At 39.3% G+C, this 18811-nt stretch overlaps 1 protein-coding gene across 8 annotated transcripts in view; it reads left to right on the plus strand.

The window, feature by feature from the left end:
* map3k15 (mitogen-activated protein kinase kinase kinase 15) overlaps positions 1-18811 on the plus strand; it is a 47787-nt gene that overhangs the window by 19483 nt on the left and 9493 nt on the right. For 4 of the 8 annotated variants that reach the window (XM_017719243.2, XM_017719244.2, XM_017719246.2 and 1 more), the window contains 17 exons: positions 111-261; positions 371-478; positions 689-738; positions 989-1084; positions 1768-1855; positions 2499-2632; positions 2713-2840; positions 4139-4269; positions 4498-4603; positions 6694-6851; positions 6936-7119; positions 10556-10564; positions 10888-11065; positions 15282-15456; positions 15731-15916; positions 16971-17076; positions 17240-17471. In XM_017719243.2, the coding sequence (XP_017574732.1) occupies positions 111-261; positions 371-478; positions 689-738; positions 989-1084; positions 1768-1855; positions 2499-2632; positions 2713-2840; positions 4139-4269; positions 4498-4603; positions 6694-6851; positions 6936-7119; positions 10556-10564; positions 10888-11065; positions 15282-15456; positions 15731-15916; positions 16971-17076; positions 17240-17471 (2220 nt within the window). The remainder of the gene's footprint in view (positions 1-110; positions 262-370; positions 479-688; positions 739-988; positions 1085-1767; positions 1856-2498; positions 2633-2712; positions 2841-4138; positions 4270-4497; positions 4604-6693; positions 6852-6935; positions 7120-10555; positions 10565-10887; positions 11066-15281; positions 15457-15730; positions 15917-16970; positions 17077-17239; positions 17472-18811) is intronic. The other 4 variants (XM_017719245.2, XM_037534140.1, XM_017719248.2 and 1 more) reach the window with 1 other exon arrangement.

Here is an 18811-nt window from a genome sequence, read left to right on the forward strand (position 1 = left end):
GAGCTGCTGGATTTTAGTAGTTTGATGGTAAATGATGGTAAATCCTGAAATGGCAAGATATAATAAAGACAAGTCTTTCTATCCCTCTTGAATCCTGACTCGCTTTTTAGGTATTTACGTTCAGTGGTGCAGAACCTCAAGCTCATCCAGCACTTCAAGAAGCAGAACACAGAGCATTCCCCGCAGAGAGAGCGACTCAATTTCTGGATGGACATCATCGTAGAAGCAACACAAGGAACCACTAATGGCCTGCGTTTCCCAGTACTAAACTACTGTTTATCAAACAGAGATCTAAACACACACACACTCGGAGAGAGCACACCATAATGCACTAACGATGTCTGTAACCTCTTTGTCTTTCTTTGTGAAGGTGTTGATTCTGGAGCCTACCAAAGTATACCAGCCCTCTTATGTGTCCATAAACAGTGAAGCCGAAGAGAAAAATGTGTCTATCTGGCACGTGTCTCCAGCTGAAACAGTCAGTAATCCCCCCTCAGCAGTGCATAGTGTTGAATTGATTTGATTTGAATGTGGGCTGAATTTCCAGATTAATAAAATGCATCACAATTATTGTCAAATGTAAATAAACAAAGAGAAAACTGTATTGAAGTATTGTTTCATTCTTGTGAATATGATGCGCGTATTTGAAGTGCCATAAATCTTTGTTTTCTCGTTGCACTCTGCACAGAAAGGCATCCATGAATGGAACTTCACAGCGTCATCCATCAAAGGAATCAGGTGAGAGTTGTTTGCTCTCTCTCTCTCCTCCCTCTTACTCCTCTGCGTGTGTGTGTGTGTGTGTGTGTGTGTGTGTGTGTGTGTGTGTGTGTGTGTGTGTGTGTGTGTGTGTGTTTGTTTATACTTCCCTCAGGCAGTGACCTTTACACATCCGCTCACTTTACTCTCTCCGGAGTTGCTGGTTATCTTTGCCTGCTTTACAGGGCAGTGTCATCAGTCCTTATCATAATGGCATTTTTTTTCTGTCCAGCATCTCCAAATTTGATGAGCGATGCTGTTTCCTGTACGTACACGATAACTCTGATGATTTTCAAATCTATTTCTCTACGGAGGACCAGTGTGGCAGGTGGGTTCTGCTGCAAACAGGTGCACAACACACATAGACATTTATCTTTTAAAAATAATAACAAAATAGAGACTTAAAGGTCTAATTTTGCTCTTGTAGGCACACAGTATACATAGTACAAAGAACATTGTATGGATAAAAGTATTGGGAAACACTAATTTCTGCATGCTTGTAGCAGGCTACGAGTCTTCAACTGAGGGTTGTCAGTCAAGAGTGGTCATTATAATTTTAGGACCACACCCAGACAATTTGCTTAAGTGTTAATGGTTTTGAAGCCATGTTTTATTATATGTCTGTCTTTTTTGATTCGGACTTTGCTATGTTTTATGTGATGCTCAATTTTAGGATCATACAAATATATTTAATGATGTCATAGCAAATCATCCAGTTATTATTCAGTAACTGATATTATACTAAAATGCATGTAATGTGGTTATGAAGGGGGAATTGAAGTGTGGGACCACATCTTGGTAATCTTGAGCAAACTCCCCATGCCAAGAAAAACTGAATTTAGTTCAGAAGGGCCCACATACTATTAAAGTCAATAAAAAAGTTTATACTAGATCTTTAATAGAGAAAAAAATAATACAGAAAAACAATGAAAACAATTAAATATTCATGTAAACTCATGCATGCACACATGAACATTGATAACTGCGTTGTGTTATGTTGTGTTATGATAGGTTTTGCTCCATGGTAAAAGAGGTGATCACAGATGGGTCAGGAAATGCTGTGGAGCTGGAGGGAGAGGGAGATGGGGACACTCTGGAGGTGAGAGGCTGCCTCAGCTTTTCACAGTATTTCCCACAGTCCCAGAAAACCTAAAAAAAAAAGTCAGTGATTTATTTTATTGTTTTCTGTAATTCTAACTGAAAATATGTTGATGTATTCTACAGAGAGCCCACTTAAATGTGATATTTCTGGAAACTTTATCACACAATTTCTGTCTTTTTGCTGATATATTGGGGGAAAAAATATAAATGTGCCATCATTTTTGCACAGGCCTCATTTTATATTTATTTTTTTCTTAATATGTCAAATTTAGCGATAAATAAACAGTAATTGTGCTTAAAATGTGCAGAAGGATGCACTTAGAAGAATCAGCAAATATATAATATGACCAGGGGTGCCCAAACATTTGCATACCACTGTTAAAAGTTAAAATCCATGTTTGATGTTAAAGAGTTACTTTCTCCATCATGAGCTGGTGTTCGCAATAAAGATTAAAAGCAGTGTATTACAAAAGCCCTGTACACCAGTACTTTATTCTTCTTATTCAGGTAAACTGTGCTTTCATTAAAGTCGTGAAAATTGCCAAACTGGGCCTTTTGTGAAGTAAGTCTTTGTAGGCTGTATTTATTGCTTAATTTGTGTGTATATTGCTGTCACACTTTGAGCCTTGGTTGTGTTGCAGTATGAGTATGACTACAATGAGAACGGCGATAGGGTGGTCCTGGGCAGAGGTACATACGGAGTTGTATATGCCGGGAGAGACCTCAGTAACCAAGTGCGCATTGCCATTAAAGAGATCCCTGAGAGGGACAGCAGGTGAGAACAGCGCTATCATGTGGACAGAAGTAAAATCTTTCTGTTCCAGTGTCTGATGATTAGTAGTATACTGTGTGCAGGTACTCTCAGCCTCTGCATGAGGAGATAGCACTCCACAAATACCTGAAACACAGAAACATCGTCCAGTACCTGGGCTCTGTGTCTGAGGACGGCTACATCAAGATCTTTATGGAGCAGGTTCCTGGAGGTATGTATGTGTAGTGTCCAGATTGTAAGAAAATAAGAACCTTAGACATTTTAGCCTTTAATTGTTTAAGGTGAATAAAGTCTTAACCTTCATCTGGTGTAATTATTATGAAATGTTATTGTCAAACAGTAAGTATAGATTGGAAGCTCTTGATCACAGGATAGATTTACCTATATTTGAGTGAAATCTGTGGTAAGCTGTGCAGAAGCTGGAGAGCTACACACAGTGTTGAATCACTATTCATATTAATCATTTTTGCTGATTTATTCCTAATAACTTACAACACAGTGCAGATTTAAATACTCTAAGCTACAAAAAAACAAAAGACAAAATAAAAGGTACTTTTAGATGTTGTGTTCAGTATTTTGGCAACAACAAGATGTTATTCAATTTAAAACATTTATCTACCTCCATACTGGTTTTAGTTTTGAGAAAGGTGTGTTTTATTGTTCTTTTAATGTTTTTTTTAGATAGGATTAGCTTAACAAATTATTGAAGGCAGTAAAAACAAAGACTCAGTAACATGAAGGAAAATGGAGGAAAAAAGGCCTCCAAGACCTTAAAGATGTTGATAAAATCTGTTGATATGAAAATATAGAATGTTATGACATTGGAATAAAGGACAGAAATGGTTTCCAGTGAGAATAAAACGTATCATTTATCATCATGGTCGCATTATGTACTCGATTTTCTCCAGAGTAAGAAATTGTATCAGGGCTGTCATCCAGTATCCAAAAATTAGGAGAAAGCTTTTTCAGTTTAATGAAATTAAGGGCCTTCCTGTAAAAGAAGCATATCATTGCTAAGCAAAGAAAAACATGTATGTCCATTTCTGGACAAAGACGGGAATTCTGTACTGACACCCAACAAAACAATAAGTGGAATGGTTTACATGTGAACACCAGTAAAAACCTTAAAAAGCCCCAAAAATGGAAATAGAAGGGCAGAATATGGTGCTTGTTCACAGCGGTCCCAGATGGTTTAATGTCACGGAAGATTTTGGGAAGCTTAAATTTTAATAAATGCACATGGTATCCCAACTTGCATTGGAGCAGATTGTGTCTAGCATAGACTGAGGAGTGTATCCTAGATAGTAAACCATCCTCCAACAGCTCCAAACCCAAATCACCCTCCCAAGCCCTTTCTTACTGGTTTTATATTGAAAACATTGACTCCAGACTTTTGACTTAGAGTAAAAACATATTTTTATCACAGCTGAGAGTTTCATTTTACAGCAGTGTATAAAACTCAAAATGTGCAGGTCAGATTTATTGCGGTCACTTCTGTCTCATTCACAGGTAGTCTGTCAGCTTTGCTCCGTTCTAAATGGGGCCCTCTTAAAGAGGCTACAATCATCTTTTATACTCGTCAGATTTTGGAAGGGCTACGCTACTTACATGAAAATCAGATTGTCCATCGGGATATTAAGGTAATTACAACCAGCTGATTCAGAATTGATGCTTCTTTTAACGTCTGTTTAACCCTTTAACGCTGAGACGAGAAGCAGCCATCTCTACCTTTTACACTTCACCTTCAGTTTTGTGATTTGTCAGTGCAGTTATTATGCTTATTCAGATATATAACACATTTAGATTTAAAATTTGTATTTATTTTTTATAATGATTAAAAATACATATGAGTATGTATTTCTTTTCAGGGAGACAACGTCTTGGTTAACACTTACAGTGGTGTTCTGAAGATTTCTGACTTCGGCACATCTAAGAGGCTGGCTGGAGTCAACCCCTGCACTGAGACATTCACAGGTAAACTGTTCTGACTTATTCAAACACAAAGCAATCATCTCCTCTTATTGTTTTTCTATTAATAAATTTTACTGGCCTTTATAGGTTATGGGGGCATGACACCATCTCGTTTTTGTCAGTCTTGCTATCTGTTAAATCAGTAGCTCCGTCCAGTCGCTGTGTAGTCATACATGCTGTGATGCAGACACTAAGTCTGAGTACTGGAAGGACTCCCAGATGCCCCTCATTCTGCCAGAGCACACTGGCTTATCAAGCTGCCGTCCAGGTGTCGCACTACTTTGTATAAGAATGAGTTTCTACCATCACTGGGGACTTTTACCACATAAATTTCATACATTATCAAAATTTAACACGAACATTGGTGATTGTCTTTCTCTCGCCTTGACTTATCAAGTCAGAAAGTAATGTTTCAGGTAAAGTTGCACTGACACTGCCTGGAACATTGGTGTTAAACTGAATCAGTGGCTGTAAGCGATCCACACAACAGGTCATTAACATAGCTTTAAAAAGTCTTAAGGAAAGGTCATACTGTGAAGTCAGCTGAAGGGCAGACTTTAGAGAACTGTTCTTTCTTAAACCGAGTGGGCTGAAGTGTTTATGAGGCATCTGCCTGTGTGGCAGTAACTTGAGAGCAGCTGTATAAGCCAAGCAATTAGGCTCTACGATGGGAGAGTGTTTGTGTTTAATTACCGCCTGATGGAGTGCAGAGCAGGTGCACTTTCCTCCCTCACTTTAGTCTTTTTTCTCCTCATCCTTCTCTACATTGTTTTCTCTTCGTTTTGTACTAATTTATTTTTTGTTTATTGTGCACATTTTCTTGTCTTATGTTCGCTACCTGTCAAAAGTTTGGGGCCTAGCTTTCATATCAGTAAATATGTTTTCTTTGTTTGCAGCAAAATATTAAATAGAAAGCTGTTCAAATCTTGCTGTTTTGCAAAAAAAAAAAAAACCCTGCAAAACTAAAAGAACAACTGTCGTAAGTGCTACTTTGGGAAATACCATTTTAGCGTTCAAGCATTTCAGTAAGTGCTTCTGGCAGTTGTTTAGGAAAGAAAACATTATTCAGTCAGTCATTATTTGGGCCAGACCTGCTCTTCTTACCAAGGAAGACTCTGATGACTATGGTCCAATCCAATTTCTTATTTTTACCCCTATCCCTTGTTTTCGAGTGTCAACTTGCCCCGTGGAACTGAGTTATAAGGGGTAGTGGTTGAAATCTCTCCCTCAAATAAAAAAGACCATAACTTCATTAACAGGTATCATGCAGGGAACAGGTATTTATTATCACAGTCTTTTCTGTGATAATTAACCAGCTAGCTACCGAGACATTGTCGTACTACTAGTGATTTTTTTAATGTTTGGTATGAAGAAAAGCACCGTAATATATTGAAACATTGTTAAACTAAGACAATACAATGTTTTTCTGTTTTTTTAACAGGTAAAATATTCACATTTTGTGGGCCATATAGTCCGAACCATTCTCCCTATCCCTCTATCTCAAGAAAAATCTGGACACCCTACCCCTAGACATGAATAAGCAAAACAGAGTTGTAGGGGCGAGGGGTGAAAAGAGATTGGGCCTATAAAGCTGAGTGTTCTAAAATGTACCACCTGAGTATTTGTTTTATAATAAACTTTTGCAGATATTTATTTTATTTAAGGTCAAGAGGCTTTTACTGTCTTTCCGTCTCTGTATAAGTACACAGTGGAGTGAAAACAGTGCAACAAAGAACAAAAAGTGCGAACGTGCAGACATAGTGTACAAACAAAAAAATTAAGCTGGACACAATATAATAAATACGATAAATTAAACAGACAGGCACAGTAAACAGACAGGACAGTGCAGCACTGACACAGCACACATTTCTGGACATGGGTAGTGAGAATAAGGTGCATATTTAACATGCTGTGATCTGTGAGTCACGCAGTCAGATGACAGACATAGCACAGCACAGGTGTTAGATCAGTCCTTGTGAGTTAAAAGTAAAAACTGAAAAGTAAAAATGTATATTACCAGAAAAATCCAAATCATTGATGGGTACATCTCTGCACTGACTAATATTGTATATCTTGTTAACTGTCTTCTGTAGGCACGTTGCAGTACATGGCCCCTGAGATCATTGATAAAGGGCCCCGGGGATATGGGGCTCCAGCTGACATTTGGTCCCTTGGCTGTACCATCATAGAAATGGCAACAGGAAAACCCCCTTTCCATGAGCTGGGTGAGCCTCAGGCTGCCATGTTTAAGGTACAGACATATTTCTTGTAGACCGAAGTACTATATCAATCAGAGAATGCCTATTCCAGTAACTTATTATCTGCTTCATGACAGGTCGGGATGTTTAAAATCCATCCCGAAATCCCAGAGTCTCTGTCACTTGAGGCCAAGTCCTTCATTCTGCGCTGCTTTGAGCCAGATCCCAATAAAAGAGCCACGGCTGGTGACCTTCTCAAGGATCTGTTTGTGCGCCACAACATCAAAGGGAAGAAGAACAAGATTGCATTAAAACCTTCAGGTACTAAAGTCTGGGTCCAGCTGCATAAACAGTGACATGGTCTACAACTAGAAAAAAGATATTAACATGTAGGACAGTGGTCAGTCTAATCTATCTGCCTTCCTGTCTGTGCTGGAACCCTAATCCACAACACCTGACCACTGTAGTAGGAATGTAATTATGAGGCCACAGTGGTGTAAAAATGAATGTTTGTTATTGGCATTGGCTGAATCAATTTTAGCATATAAAAATAGATTCAAATAAATTATAATCTATTATAGATGATTAATGGTTCTAATACTTGAAACTTGATAATCATATACTTGAATATAATTATAATCTTTGCATTCAGTTTGATTTTTATCCTTCCTTTTTATAATAATAGGCATTTTTAATACTTTCGAAGTAAAATTAAATAGAGAAAGAAAGAAAAATACTGTTTGTATTCCACTAGTGCAAAATAAAAATCCTCAATCATTCCACAGCAATCAAATCAAGATGAAGTCTGAGATTCCATGATCCATTGGACAACTTCCTAAAGAATTGTAATCTAGTCAAATTGTTGTAACAGCAAAGATTTACACCCTGATGAGGCTGTTTTTGAGTCATCTGGCTGTTTCCACAGTATCTGTATTATGCAGAGCTGCATGTGTGCCCACCAAACATTCCTCTCAGGCTCACACGCACGTCTCCGCCAAAACCCCTGCAGCGGAGCATTCCTGTCTATCTGCACTGTCTGAGGCTCTAACACAACAGGCCTAGACTGCGCTCAAAAAGCTGCCAGCCAGCCAACTAGACCCGATCAGCACTGGGAGTGGCTGGGAACCACACTGCTTTTGTGTGGAAGTGAGTGAGAGAAAGAGTGGGAGGGAGGCTTCTTTCTGGCCCCTAGCCACCTGAAACCCAATTCAAACTGAGTGCACAAACTCTTCTTGTCAAAAACTTGTCACAAACACACAGATCAGTTTTATATCTTGATCTTGGGTTGCGTTGTGTTTATTATTATAGTCGAATGCAAAAGTTTGAAGATCTTGAATCTTGATTAGAGTATATGTTTTGTTGATTTTCTAAGTTACGACTCAATACTTCCTCTACAGGATAGTAAAATGTGGCTTTTATCTGCATAGTTTAGTTATCATAATAGTAAATAATAAAGCATAAAATAAACTTTTGTGGCCATAAAAGGTGGGGGGGCAGTCGTGGGCTGGAGGTTTGGGAACCAGCCTCGTGGCCAGAAGGTCGCCGGTTCAATCCCCAGTGCTGACAGTACATGACTGAGGTGTCCTTGAGCAAGACACCTAACCCCCAACTGCTCCCCAGGCACCGCTCCGGGCAAGTGTGCTCACTGCCCCCTAGTGTGTGTGTATTCACTAGTGTGTATGTGGTGTTTCACTTCACAGATGGGTTAAATGCGGAGGTGGAATTTCCCCGTTTGTGGGATTAAAAAAAGTATCACTTAACTTTTGCATTGACTACATTTTATGTTTCCAAAGTTGCCTCAGCAAATACACAGTAATTATGCACTAAGAGGAAACTATATGTATATAAAATATAGCGTATCCATAAAATATATGTATAAGGGTAATGTAATCACTTCATCAAGCTTCATCAAAATACTGTTACTGCAAAGTATTATAGTTTCATCATCTTAATGCAGGGTTCATGTACATATGAAAGTTCCATCAGGTACTGATATACAGAAACAGTTTCCAGTCTTCATCCAGACACCAGCATGTTCCAGCACATGAGTGTATGTATCTTCTATATCATAGTCAGTAGTTTTAACAGTGGTGATTGTAGCACTTTCACACAGCTTGTGCATTCTTGTTACAGTAGAGGCTCTCAAGGGTAACCATAGGTTTCCACTGTGCTATTGTTGTTGTTACTTGCTGCAAATTCATTTATCCGTGCCTCTCCCTCGAGCGTAGTCTGCTGAAGTTGGTGAAGTTCACAGTTTAAAAGCCATTTAAGAGCTGAAAAGCTTTGAACGAGAGGGCTACAGTTGTGGATTTTATGCAAGAGCAGCTGAATTTCAGCCTGAGCTACTATGGATGTATCAAACTAGGGAAATGCCTTAACAGCATTAATAAATATTAGTAGCATAAATAATTTATCATGCTAACTCTGACAGCCCTAATGTAAAGACTGACCAGTCACTTCAGTAGGAACATCATTCTAATACTGGATAGGACCTCCCCTTTTCCCTCTGAACAGCCTGAATTCTTTGTGTAATGGACATTCAACAAGGTGCTGAAAACACTCCTTAAACATTCTGGTCTGTTTACATAATTGCATCACATAATTGCCACAGATTCATCCTGCAAATCTTTCCTTCTACCACATCTCAAAGACGTACTATTGGGTTTAGATCTTTACACCAGCGAGGCCATCGAAGTACACCGAACCTATTATCATGTTCATGGACACAGTGCAAGCTGACATGTCCTTTGTGACATCATCATGCTGGGTTTAGCATGATAATCTTCAGATAGGCTGTGGTGTTCAAACGATGCTTGACTGATATTAGGAAAAGCAGCATGTCCCAAGTAAACGTCTCCTACACCATTACCACAACCAGCACAGGACAGTGTGTGTCCTACAATCTACCTAGAGCAGCAAAAATCTAACGACAACATTTTTCTATTTTCAAACTATCCAGTGTCTGTGAGCTTTAGCCACAGTTTACTTGACTGACAGGAGTGGAACCCGGTGTGGCCTTCCCCTGTTGTAGTCCATCCACCTGTTTGACGTGTCGTACATTCGGAGATGCTTTTCCATCCACTGATGTAAAGAGTGGCTTTCCTGCAAGCTGAAAGCTTGAACAAGTCTTGCCGTTCTACACTGGCCATTCTCATCAATAAGACGTCCAACTCCTCTGTGACTGGATCCCTCTCATTCTACAGTTACATCTCATTTTTAATATATAACAAAATGAGACTTTTCTAAGCCTTCACTACACATTTTTATGTGCTTTCATTTACAAAAATGGTGCATGTAATTTTTGTTAAAATGAACTTTTTAAAATGAAACCAGGACCTTTTGTTGATTCTGACTTTGATTCTGAAAACATATGAGAACACATACACATGCAGACTCATGGTATCTCTCAGATCTCTGCTCTCTCATAGATCACACATGCAGGCCTGTACAGCATGGGTGTAGAAGAGGGGTTGTCATAAGCAAACATAAAGCCTTCAAGCTGTCTGGTTCTTTCCATTTCTGTGGAATGGAACAGTAACATAATGACCCAGCAGAGTCTCATCCTATATTTTACTCACTGACAGCTGCCTGGTTGTCCTTTTCCATGTATGTAAGAGCTTGTTATAGATGGATAAGTGTATGTATGGAAGCTGGTAGCTCTTGGCCCATAGGAGGAATGTTTTACTAACTGCATGTCTTTTTCTCTCTCCAATGGCAACCGATGGGCTCCGCATGGCGTGGGTGTGCTCTATAACAGTGTGGCAAGGTTTGTGCTGCCCCACATTTGTGCTACTTTAATATTCTTACACAAAAAAGCCATGCACTTCTAATCACAACCTTTTTCTCTCTTGTTGGCTTCTTGTTACTTCTGTCTTTTTTCCGTCCCTTGGTGCTCCTCTGTAACTTCCTTGGAACTCTGCAAGAAGTGATTTGACTTTGCCCTCAAGGCATTCGACTTATGTTTCATGCAGGGCTTGGTGCATAGCAGTAATGTGACAGTTGACGGTTTATAACAAACACGCTGATTAATAATTTCAGTATTTATCCTTTGATGGGTGTGTGTTTGTGCACCTTTCCTTATGTGGCTAGACTATATCCGCAGCGTGTCGCTGCCAGTCCAGTTGCAGTCCGAGGCCACAGGGAGCAGCAGCAGCGAGCACGGCTCTGTGTCGCCAGACTGCGACTCTAAACACGATGTTTTTTTCGAGAAGAAGAAACGCTCAGGCTCAGAGAACCTCATCAAGCCCAACAGCTCAAGCTTCCTCAGGTGAGTCATGAAGACATTGTCCAAGCTGGTCACCACAGCACATGTTTGACTGCATCAGTCACCTCAGTACCATGATGATAATGTTCTGGCTGTGTTGTTGGCCACCTCTAGAACTGTAGCCCATCACAGTCATAGCAAAGGGAACAGAGCTATGAGAATTGACAGAGCTTGAGTTTTTTTTTTTTTTTTTAAATCATAATTTACATTAAATACTACAGTCAACATAAGGATGTTTTATGTGTTTCATTTCCTAACCAGTCATAACAATGTATCATGTACCAGCATAAGTCTACCATAAATCATATATAGTGGCAAACCTTGAGTAGTTTGTCAATTTAGACCATTTATGTCAAGAAAAAACACGTTCATATTGCTAATTTCTGCTAGTGCCACTTTAGGAATTCAAACAGTAGGTTAGATTTAAGCAATTTTTTGTTTTGTTTTTTTTTTTTGGCAGTTTTGTATTAAACGGGTACATTTTTGTTTGGTTTCCTGAGCAGAGTTTAGGTCCAGTCCTGAAACGCTCAGTAGAAGTCTGCTCAGCCTGTTCATTTGGCTTGCTCCCCTCCATGCAGTTCCATCAAGGAAAACTGACACCCAATAACTGACATATTGTATTCACCAATATATTATTCTCTGCTGAAATAATACCGTACTTAACGGTCATCTGCGTCACTGTGAAGTAACTTCATCAAACGGCATTTATTCCTAATAAACACAAAACAAGAACTAAATCCAGGATAGTTATTTTTGGTATATGCTCACACTGAAGGCTCCACCATCTCTGTAAGCTTAAGAATGACTGACTTCATTTTATTTTTTAGTTTTTATATATATTATATATTCATTAATTAGCAGGATTTCTCTATAAGCATACTATGCCCCCGCTTCCGCCCACCTGCAGTGGGCTGGTTACCCACCCATTCCTGCACACAATATTGAAAATTAGTCCCACACTGCAAAATATTGCTGCGGGACCTGCAGTGCAGACTTCTACTGCACAGAATACTGAATGGAGATGTTCCTGAATGTAGTCTAGGACTAGGCTTAATCACTGTCCAGGGAACCCGTAAAGCTTATAAAAGACTTTCCATATGTTTTAAACAATAACACACATTTGACCATGCGTGTTTCAGTTTTACAGGGACTCAGTTTGCAGCTCCAGCATAAAAACACTACTGTGTTCCATTTGTAACAAATCTTGAAAACCTGGTTCGTCTTCACAGTCAGTGAAGTATCAAGGACTTCCAAAAGGCTAGAACAAGGATTCCTGAACTTTTTTGTGCAAGAACCCTTGTATACAGGTAGTGTTTGTCTCTCAACCCACCAAATATTTTGTGAAATGAAACAAGACGTAAACTCATTAAGAAATTTCAGTTCACATTTATCCATTTATCCATTTATTATTTATCCATTTATCACATTTATATAACTTTTCCATCAGTCAACAAATACAACATGAAAAAGGATGAAACATGCATAGTCCTCCACTGGTACATAGTGAGATTATGGAACAGACAATAATAAAATAATGACTCATTTGTTTGGTATTTAGATGTAATCCATACAGCTCTTACCTCCAGTAGGAACACATTGTTACTCTTGTGCATTACATGTCTTATTTCAATTTGGTCTGATCCATGTTGTCAGCTAGCTTATTAGGATGGCCAGCTATGTACTCTGATTACTGTTGATTAATTAGACTTAAGCATAAATAAATGAAAAAATGCTATCACTGCTAATTATGTTTGGAGTTAATCCTGACTTGTTAGGAGTTAATTGCAGCTTCTGACCAAGTCCTAACCAAAGGGAGAGCTAGCTTGGCTCTATTTACCTATATAACACAGGAGAAAAACATCCTGATTAGACTTCCTTTGGGCATTTTATCAGTTTAACCATTTTGAACAATGAAATTAATTTTCACATTACTTGCAGAATTTAAGTACTACCGTCATGCTTATTATGTTAAATCAAAATGAACTACAAATAATAATTTCAAGAAATTGTTTTTAGCTCCTTGAAGGCCCTGAGGGTTCTGTGCTGACCGTGTATCAGCTTAGTATTTTGCTTTCACAGGCTTTAAACCAGTATTCTGGCTCCCAAATATTGCGATATGCCCTAGACATCCGTCATGAGTCAGTTCATGCCCCTCATTAAGCCTAATGACTGACTGGAGGTCACAGAGTCTAAAGGCTCATAACTGTGAATCCAACACATTCAAACCATTTGCTGAGTTTGGGAAGTGTAATGTTCGGTCTCCGCGGTAATAGCTCTGTGTCCTGGCATGCGTGTGTGTGTGTGTGTGTGTGTGTGTGTGTGTGTGTGTGTGTGTGTGTGTGTGTGTGTGTGTGTGTGTGTGTGTGTGTGAGATGCTGGTCTGCTCCTGGACTTGGGTCTGGAAGGCTAATCAAGCAGAACTGTTTACAGAGGCAGGCAGTGCACTTCAGCAGTGCCGCTTGGTCCAGCTGTAAATTATCAGCATCCGGCCTTGCGGGCTCCACAGCGCCATGGTTACACTGTTTGATTGCCACTGAGGAATGAGGAGACAGGTGCACTGTGTGCTGGTGTCTGGGCAGGTGTTTCTGAGTGTGTGTGTGTGTGTGTGTGTGTGTGTGTGTGTGTGTGTGTGTGTGTGTGTGTGTGTGTGGTGCGACTATGCGTCTCTGTGTCTGTGTGGTCTATGAGCTGGCACTAATGTGATAATGACTTTTACAGCAGCTCCTCTCTGACTGCTTGTAAAGTCATATACTTGATAGCTTTATGACCAGCGACTCACCTCCGTCCACACACATACACACCTAACACAACCGCTCATTCTGTCTTTCTTGTTCATCTGTTCATTCGTCATCCCCGCTGTCTCACACACATGCTCGTCACAGCAGCACTCAGCCGGTTGACCTCTGCATAGTCATCACATCTGCCTGTTAGTGCGTTTGTTTGAGATTCTTGCCTGTAAACGTCATGGAACAGATTATGTCACAGATGCAGACGCAAGCAGATAGGTAAAGTTAACGAACTAATCTACCTTCATGTTTCTCACTACCTGTTTAATGTAGTACGAGTATGCATTGCCTGTACACAATACTGTGCAAAAGTCAGAAACCAACCTCTGTTTATTTAAGTACCACTGCCCATTCCAATGGCCATTAAGTATATATCTATTTTTCATGAAATGTGCTGTGAAGAATAGATATAAGATAATCCACTTGCTTAAACTTAGAGAGAAAAAAACAGAAGTTTAAAAAAAAATCAAAGTGTGGAGAAAATGGAACTCCTAACCTCATAAGTTTTGGTAGACACCAAAACTTTCTCCAGCAGATAAACGGCTCCTAGAGCTTTCTTTTTTTGAGAGAGAGGAGAAAATCCAGCTTCTTGCTTCAGATCTGAAAAAACACTTAAACAGGTGTTTCTGTCCGAACCTTCCACTGACAACTCAACACTCGACTGGGTCTAAAAGGATGTGTAGCTGCCAGCCAAGTAGCTGTTACTGAGGAATGAAAAATCAAACAAAGAAGCTGGTCATGTTGCCACCCCAGAGCCCAGACCTTAACATTATTGAACGTGTAAGATTTAAAATTAAAATGTAAAATTTAAGATTTAAAAAAGATTTAAAACAAACTTCTGAGACTGTAAAGGTGTGAAAAATATCCCTGCAGATTTCTTTAAAAAACTGTTAGCAAGTCTCCCGATAAGTGGACACACTGAATACTGTACAAAATTATATGTTATTTAGTTTTTGAGGCTTGTGTGCAGTTTTCTGTTAAATATGTTTTCTGATATTTTTTTTCTCTTGCTGAAAAATGAGTAACGTGTTCTTAATGCACATTTTGACTGGAAATTGTCTTAAATTTTGAATAGTATTCTTATCTCTTTTTTTGGTGACCTGATTAGAGACCAAGCCGGTATCAGCAGAAAATACTGGATCAGATATTGGAGGGGGAAATAAATGAATCTGGTACAATCCTGTAACAAATTTATCCTGAAATAGCATACTCACATTGTGTGATATGACATTAACTGTGGATTTCTTCCTGAGGGATAGTTTTTAAAGAAGAAATTAGTTTTTAAAGAAGAAATATCGGATCAGCATTGGTGTTAACTGAGACTCAGGGTTTCAGTATCAGGAAACAAAATGCAGTATTGTGCAATCTATAGATATGACACTCATTCACTCCTCTTCATTCACTGGGTGTGTAACTGGAGTGTGTTTTCTCAGTGTTCCTGATGAGAGCCCCACATCAGAGGACCGCAGCTCTCCGGCCTCATCTGAGAACAGTGACTCTGGCCTTTTCCTGCTAAAGAAAGACAGTGAGAGACGGGCCATCCTCTACAAAGTCCTCAATGAAGACCAGGACAAGGTCACCTCCAACCTTTTGGAGAACCACATCCAGGTGTGAGATTTAATTTTTTTGAAACACTGAATGTGTCTTAGGGCTACACAATATAAAATATGTTAAACATTTGCACAGTATTGTGTCAAAATAAGCCAGCTAATCTTTGTCATATGATATATCCAGGTTTCATTGTTATATCTTTTAATATATTACAATGGCATTATGTACCAATCGCAATATAAAGCAATGAAATCCCAATATGATGTTTTGTCCATATTATGCAGCCCTAGTGTTTGTAAATTTTAAACATTTGTTTGTATTTCTGCTGCAGGGCACAGAGGAGTTGAAGCTGTCGGTAGATCACATCAAGCAGATCATCTGCATCTTGCGAGACTTCATCCGTTCCCCTGAGCGGCGCGTCATGGCGTCCACCATCTCCAAGCTCAAACTGGATCTTGACTTTGACAGCACCTCAATCAACCAGATCCAGTTGGTCCTGTTTGGTTTCCAGGACTCTGTGAGTATTATCTGTAGTCAGCATTGTCAACTGTGAATTAATTTGCATGGAATATGATGAACAGGTGGAAGCCAAATGTTCATTGTCAGAATGCATTCTTTATAATTTAGTTTAAATTTAAATCATCAGAACATTTTGAACTGATACAAATCGAAATGGAAATAACAAGATATGATATGATTGCACTTTGACAACACATTCACAAAAAATTCACAAAATCAAAAAATAGGAATATGCTTAAGATCTTGATGATGTTCTGTAATGCAAATGATTCCTATACATTCAGAATTCAACGCATCTGCGTGTATCCAGAAGCTGGTTTATGCACCCATAGTGTATATTAGAAAACTGAGTAGATTAAGAGTGACAACTGATCTCTGAGAACATGTAACCTAAAACATTATAAGGTGGTTTCCTAGATTTAGAATAAGCCTGTTCACATCATTCTGTCAACATCTAGAAAATCAGTGCTAAGAGTTTTGGCAAGGTCTTGAATACCAGAGCACAGTTTAGTTGTTCCAGTGAAAAATTATACCTGAGGACCTGTTGGTTGAGGTGTCTTAGTGAGACTGTTGATTTTGTTTGGTGGGTTAGTGCTGGGTGATACATCGTCTATACCTTGTTTATCACACAATAGATTTGATTTTAATTTTAGCGGTATTGACAAATTATGAGCATTATATCAGTAATAACTATATAGTACATAAAACAGCAGTAGCCCTGCTGTGGATAGTTTTTTTGTTTTGTTTTTTTTGTTTTTTATATACATGGGGCAAAGATCTGGCAATAGACTAATGCATGTCTCTTGCTAGGTGCTTTAGATATTTGATCAGACAATTCAGAATGAATAAAAGAGTAGAATAAATAAAATAGTAATTTCCCACTGGAAAGTCTAGTTCTAGGGTTTCTCTTTGATGTATGTCCAAGTAAATAAGCTGCCAGGGTTCATTAAGTTTATTGCTACATAGCTAAATGTTAAGTAGCAGCATGATGTATTTTTAATAGGCAGAAGTGGGCTGGACAGGGCTAAATCTGACTAAATGTTCTCTCTCAGGTAAATAAGGTGTTGCGTAATCACCACATTAAACCTCACTGGATGTTTGCCATGGACAACATCATAAGACGGGCCGTACAGGCTGCAGTCACAATACTAATACCAGGTATGTGTAAGTGTGTGACATTGTATATTCTTGCATCGTTGTGCTCGAGTGTGATTTCATGGTCTGGGTCAGTGGGACAGTAACTGTAATAAACTCGGTACTTGTCTGTGAGTAAATGAACCTTTGCTCTAATTCCCCCACACACTGTCCATGCCTGGGTCAGAGCTGCAGACTCATTTTGGCCCAGCATCAGAGAGCGAGGGAGCAGAGAAGGATGCAGATGAGGTGGACGTGGAGGAGGATGGTGAGTTTGGGGCTGCGGAGCCCGTTGCTCCTGAGGATACAGGGCTCACTTCAGGGGTCAGTACCCTCAGCTCAGTCATCTCCCACGATTCCCAGCGCGCACAGCACCCGCTTGGAGTCCAGCTCACCCGCCTCAAACAGGAGACAAGCAGGTATGCACAACACATGTTGTGTTGTTCATGTTTGTTTCAATAACAACAACCACCATAATACGAACAAGAATAATAATAATAACATTTTATTTTTATAGCGCCTTTCTGTAACGTGTTTATATCTATATATATAAACATTCTAATACTAGGTAGGAACCCCACTTTGCTCCCAGGACAGCCATAGTTCTTAGTGGCACGGATTCAGCAAATTGCTGACAGCATGCCTTAAAGATTCCGTTCCATGTAGGCGTGACTGATCATGTCATTGCAGCAAATTTGTGTGCAGCACAGTCGTGCTATGAATCCTAAACGTGTGCCTGGATTCAGATCTGGTGACTAGAGAAGGAGATGGGTACACTGTGGCCATAAAGGAATGCACATGGTCAGTATTAATACTCAGGCTATGGCATTTAGACTGTGCCCACTTGGTATTAGGAGGCTCAGTGTGTTCCAAGAAAACATTTCTCACCCTATTACACACCACCACCTGCTTGAACTGTTCACTCAACACAACTTGTGTTCATGGATTCATGCTATTTCTGCCTAATTCTGACCCTGCCTGCGTACTGCATCAGAAATTGAAATCAGAAATTCATCAGACCAGGCAGCAACCACATAGAAAGCACAAAAAAGACTAATAACATTACTTTTTTTGTTTAACTAGGCTAAAACTTTGAAACGCTATACGCTGTGATTTTACTTACAGCTCTAATCATTGCCTGGTTTTAACTCTGAACATGAAGCAAAACACCCACAGCTCCAGCTCAGGTGAAACTCAGCAGCTGCCCAAACAGATCAACTGAGGCTTCTGTTGTGTTAGTTAGCCAAGAAGATTCATTTTAAAAGCTGCATATTTGCTTTTCTCAGAGAAACATTAAATAATAAACAGGCAGTGACTGTAGATACTTATTTTTATTCAGTTTAATTTGTACACATCGCTCTCTTCTATGCTGGATATTTTTTCCATTGAAAAAGTCAGAGCAGCTGCTGTCGTTTCCATGGCAGCAGGTTTATAGTTTGGTTCTGAACATGTTATCATCATATTAAAGTGATGTACGCATTAGTTAGTTCTTACTAGTTAAGACATGACTTATGGACTTGTGGTGTAATTTAGTAAAAGGATTGTTTGAAATTAACTAGCGTAACTGAGGACTTAGAGAAGACTTTACGCCAAAACTTAAGCAAACCTGGTGCGACCCAGTCCAGTTTTAGTGAGCTTGTGCCCACTGTAGCCTCAGATACCCATTCTTGACCGACAGGAAGAGAACCCAATTTTCAACCATTCAGGTTTGATGTGAACATTATCTGAATCTTGACCTGTGAACTTATGCATTGTGCTG

The sequence above is a fragment of the Pygocentrus nattereri genome, chromosome 24 (genome assembly GCF_015220715.1).
Source record: "Pygocentrus nattereri isolate fPygNat1 chromosome 24, fPygNat1.pri, whole genome shotgun sequence".
NCBI classification, from domain to species: Eukaryota; Metazoa; Chordata; class Actinopteri; order Characiformes; family Serrasalmidae; genus Pygocentrus; species Pygocentrus nattereri.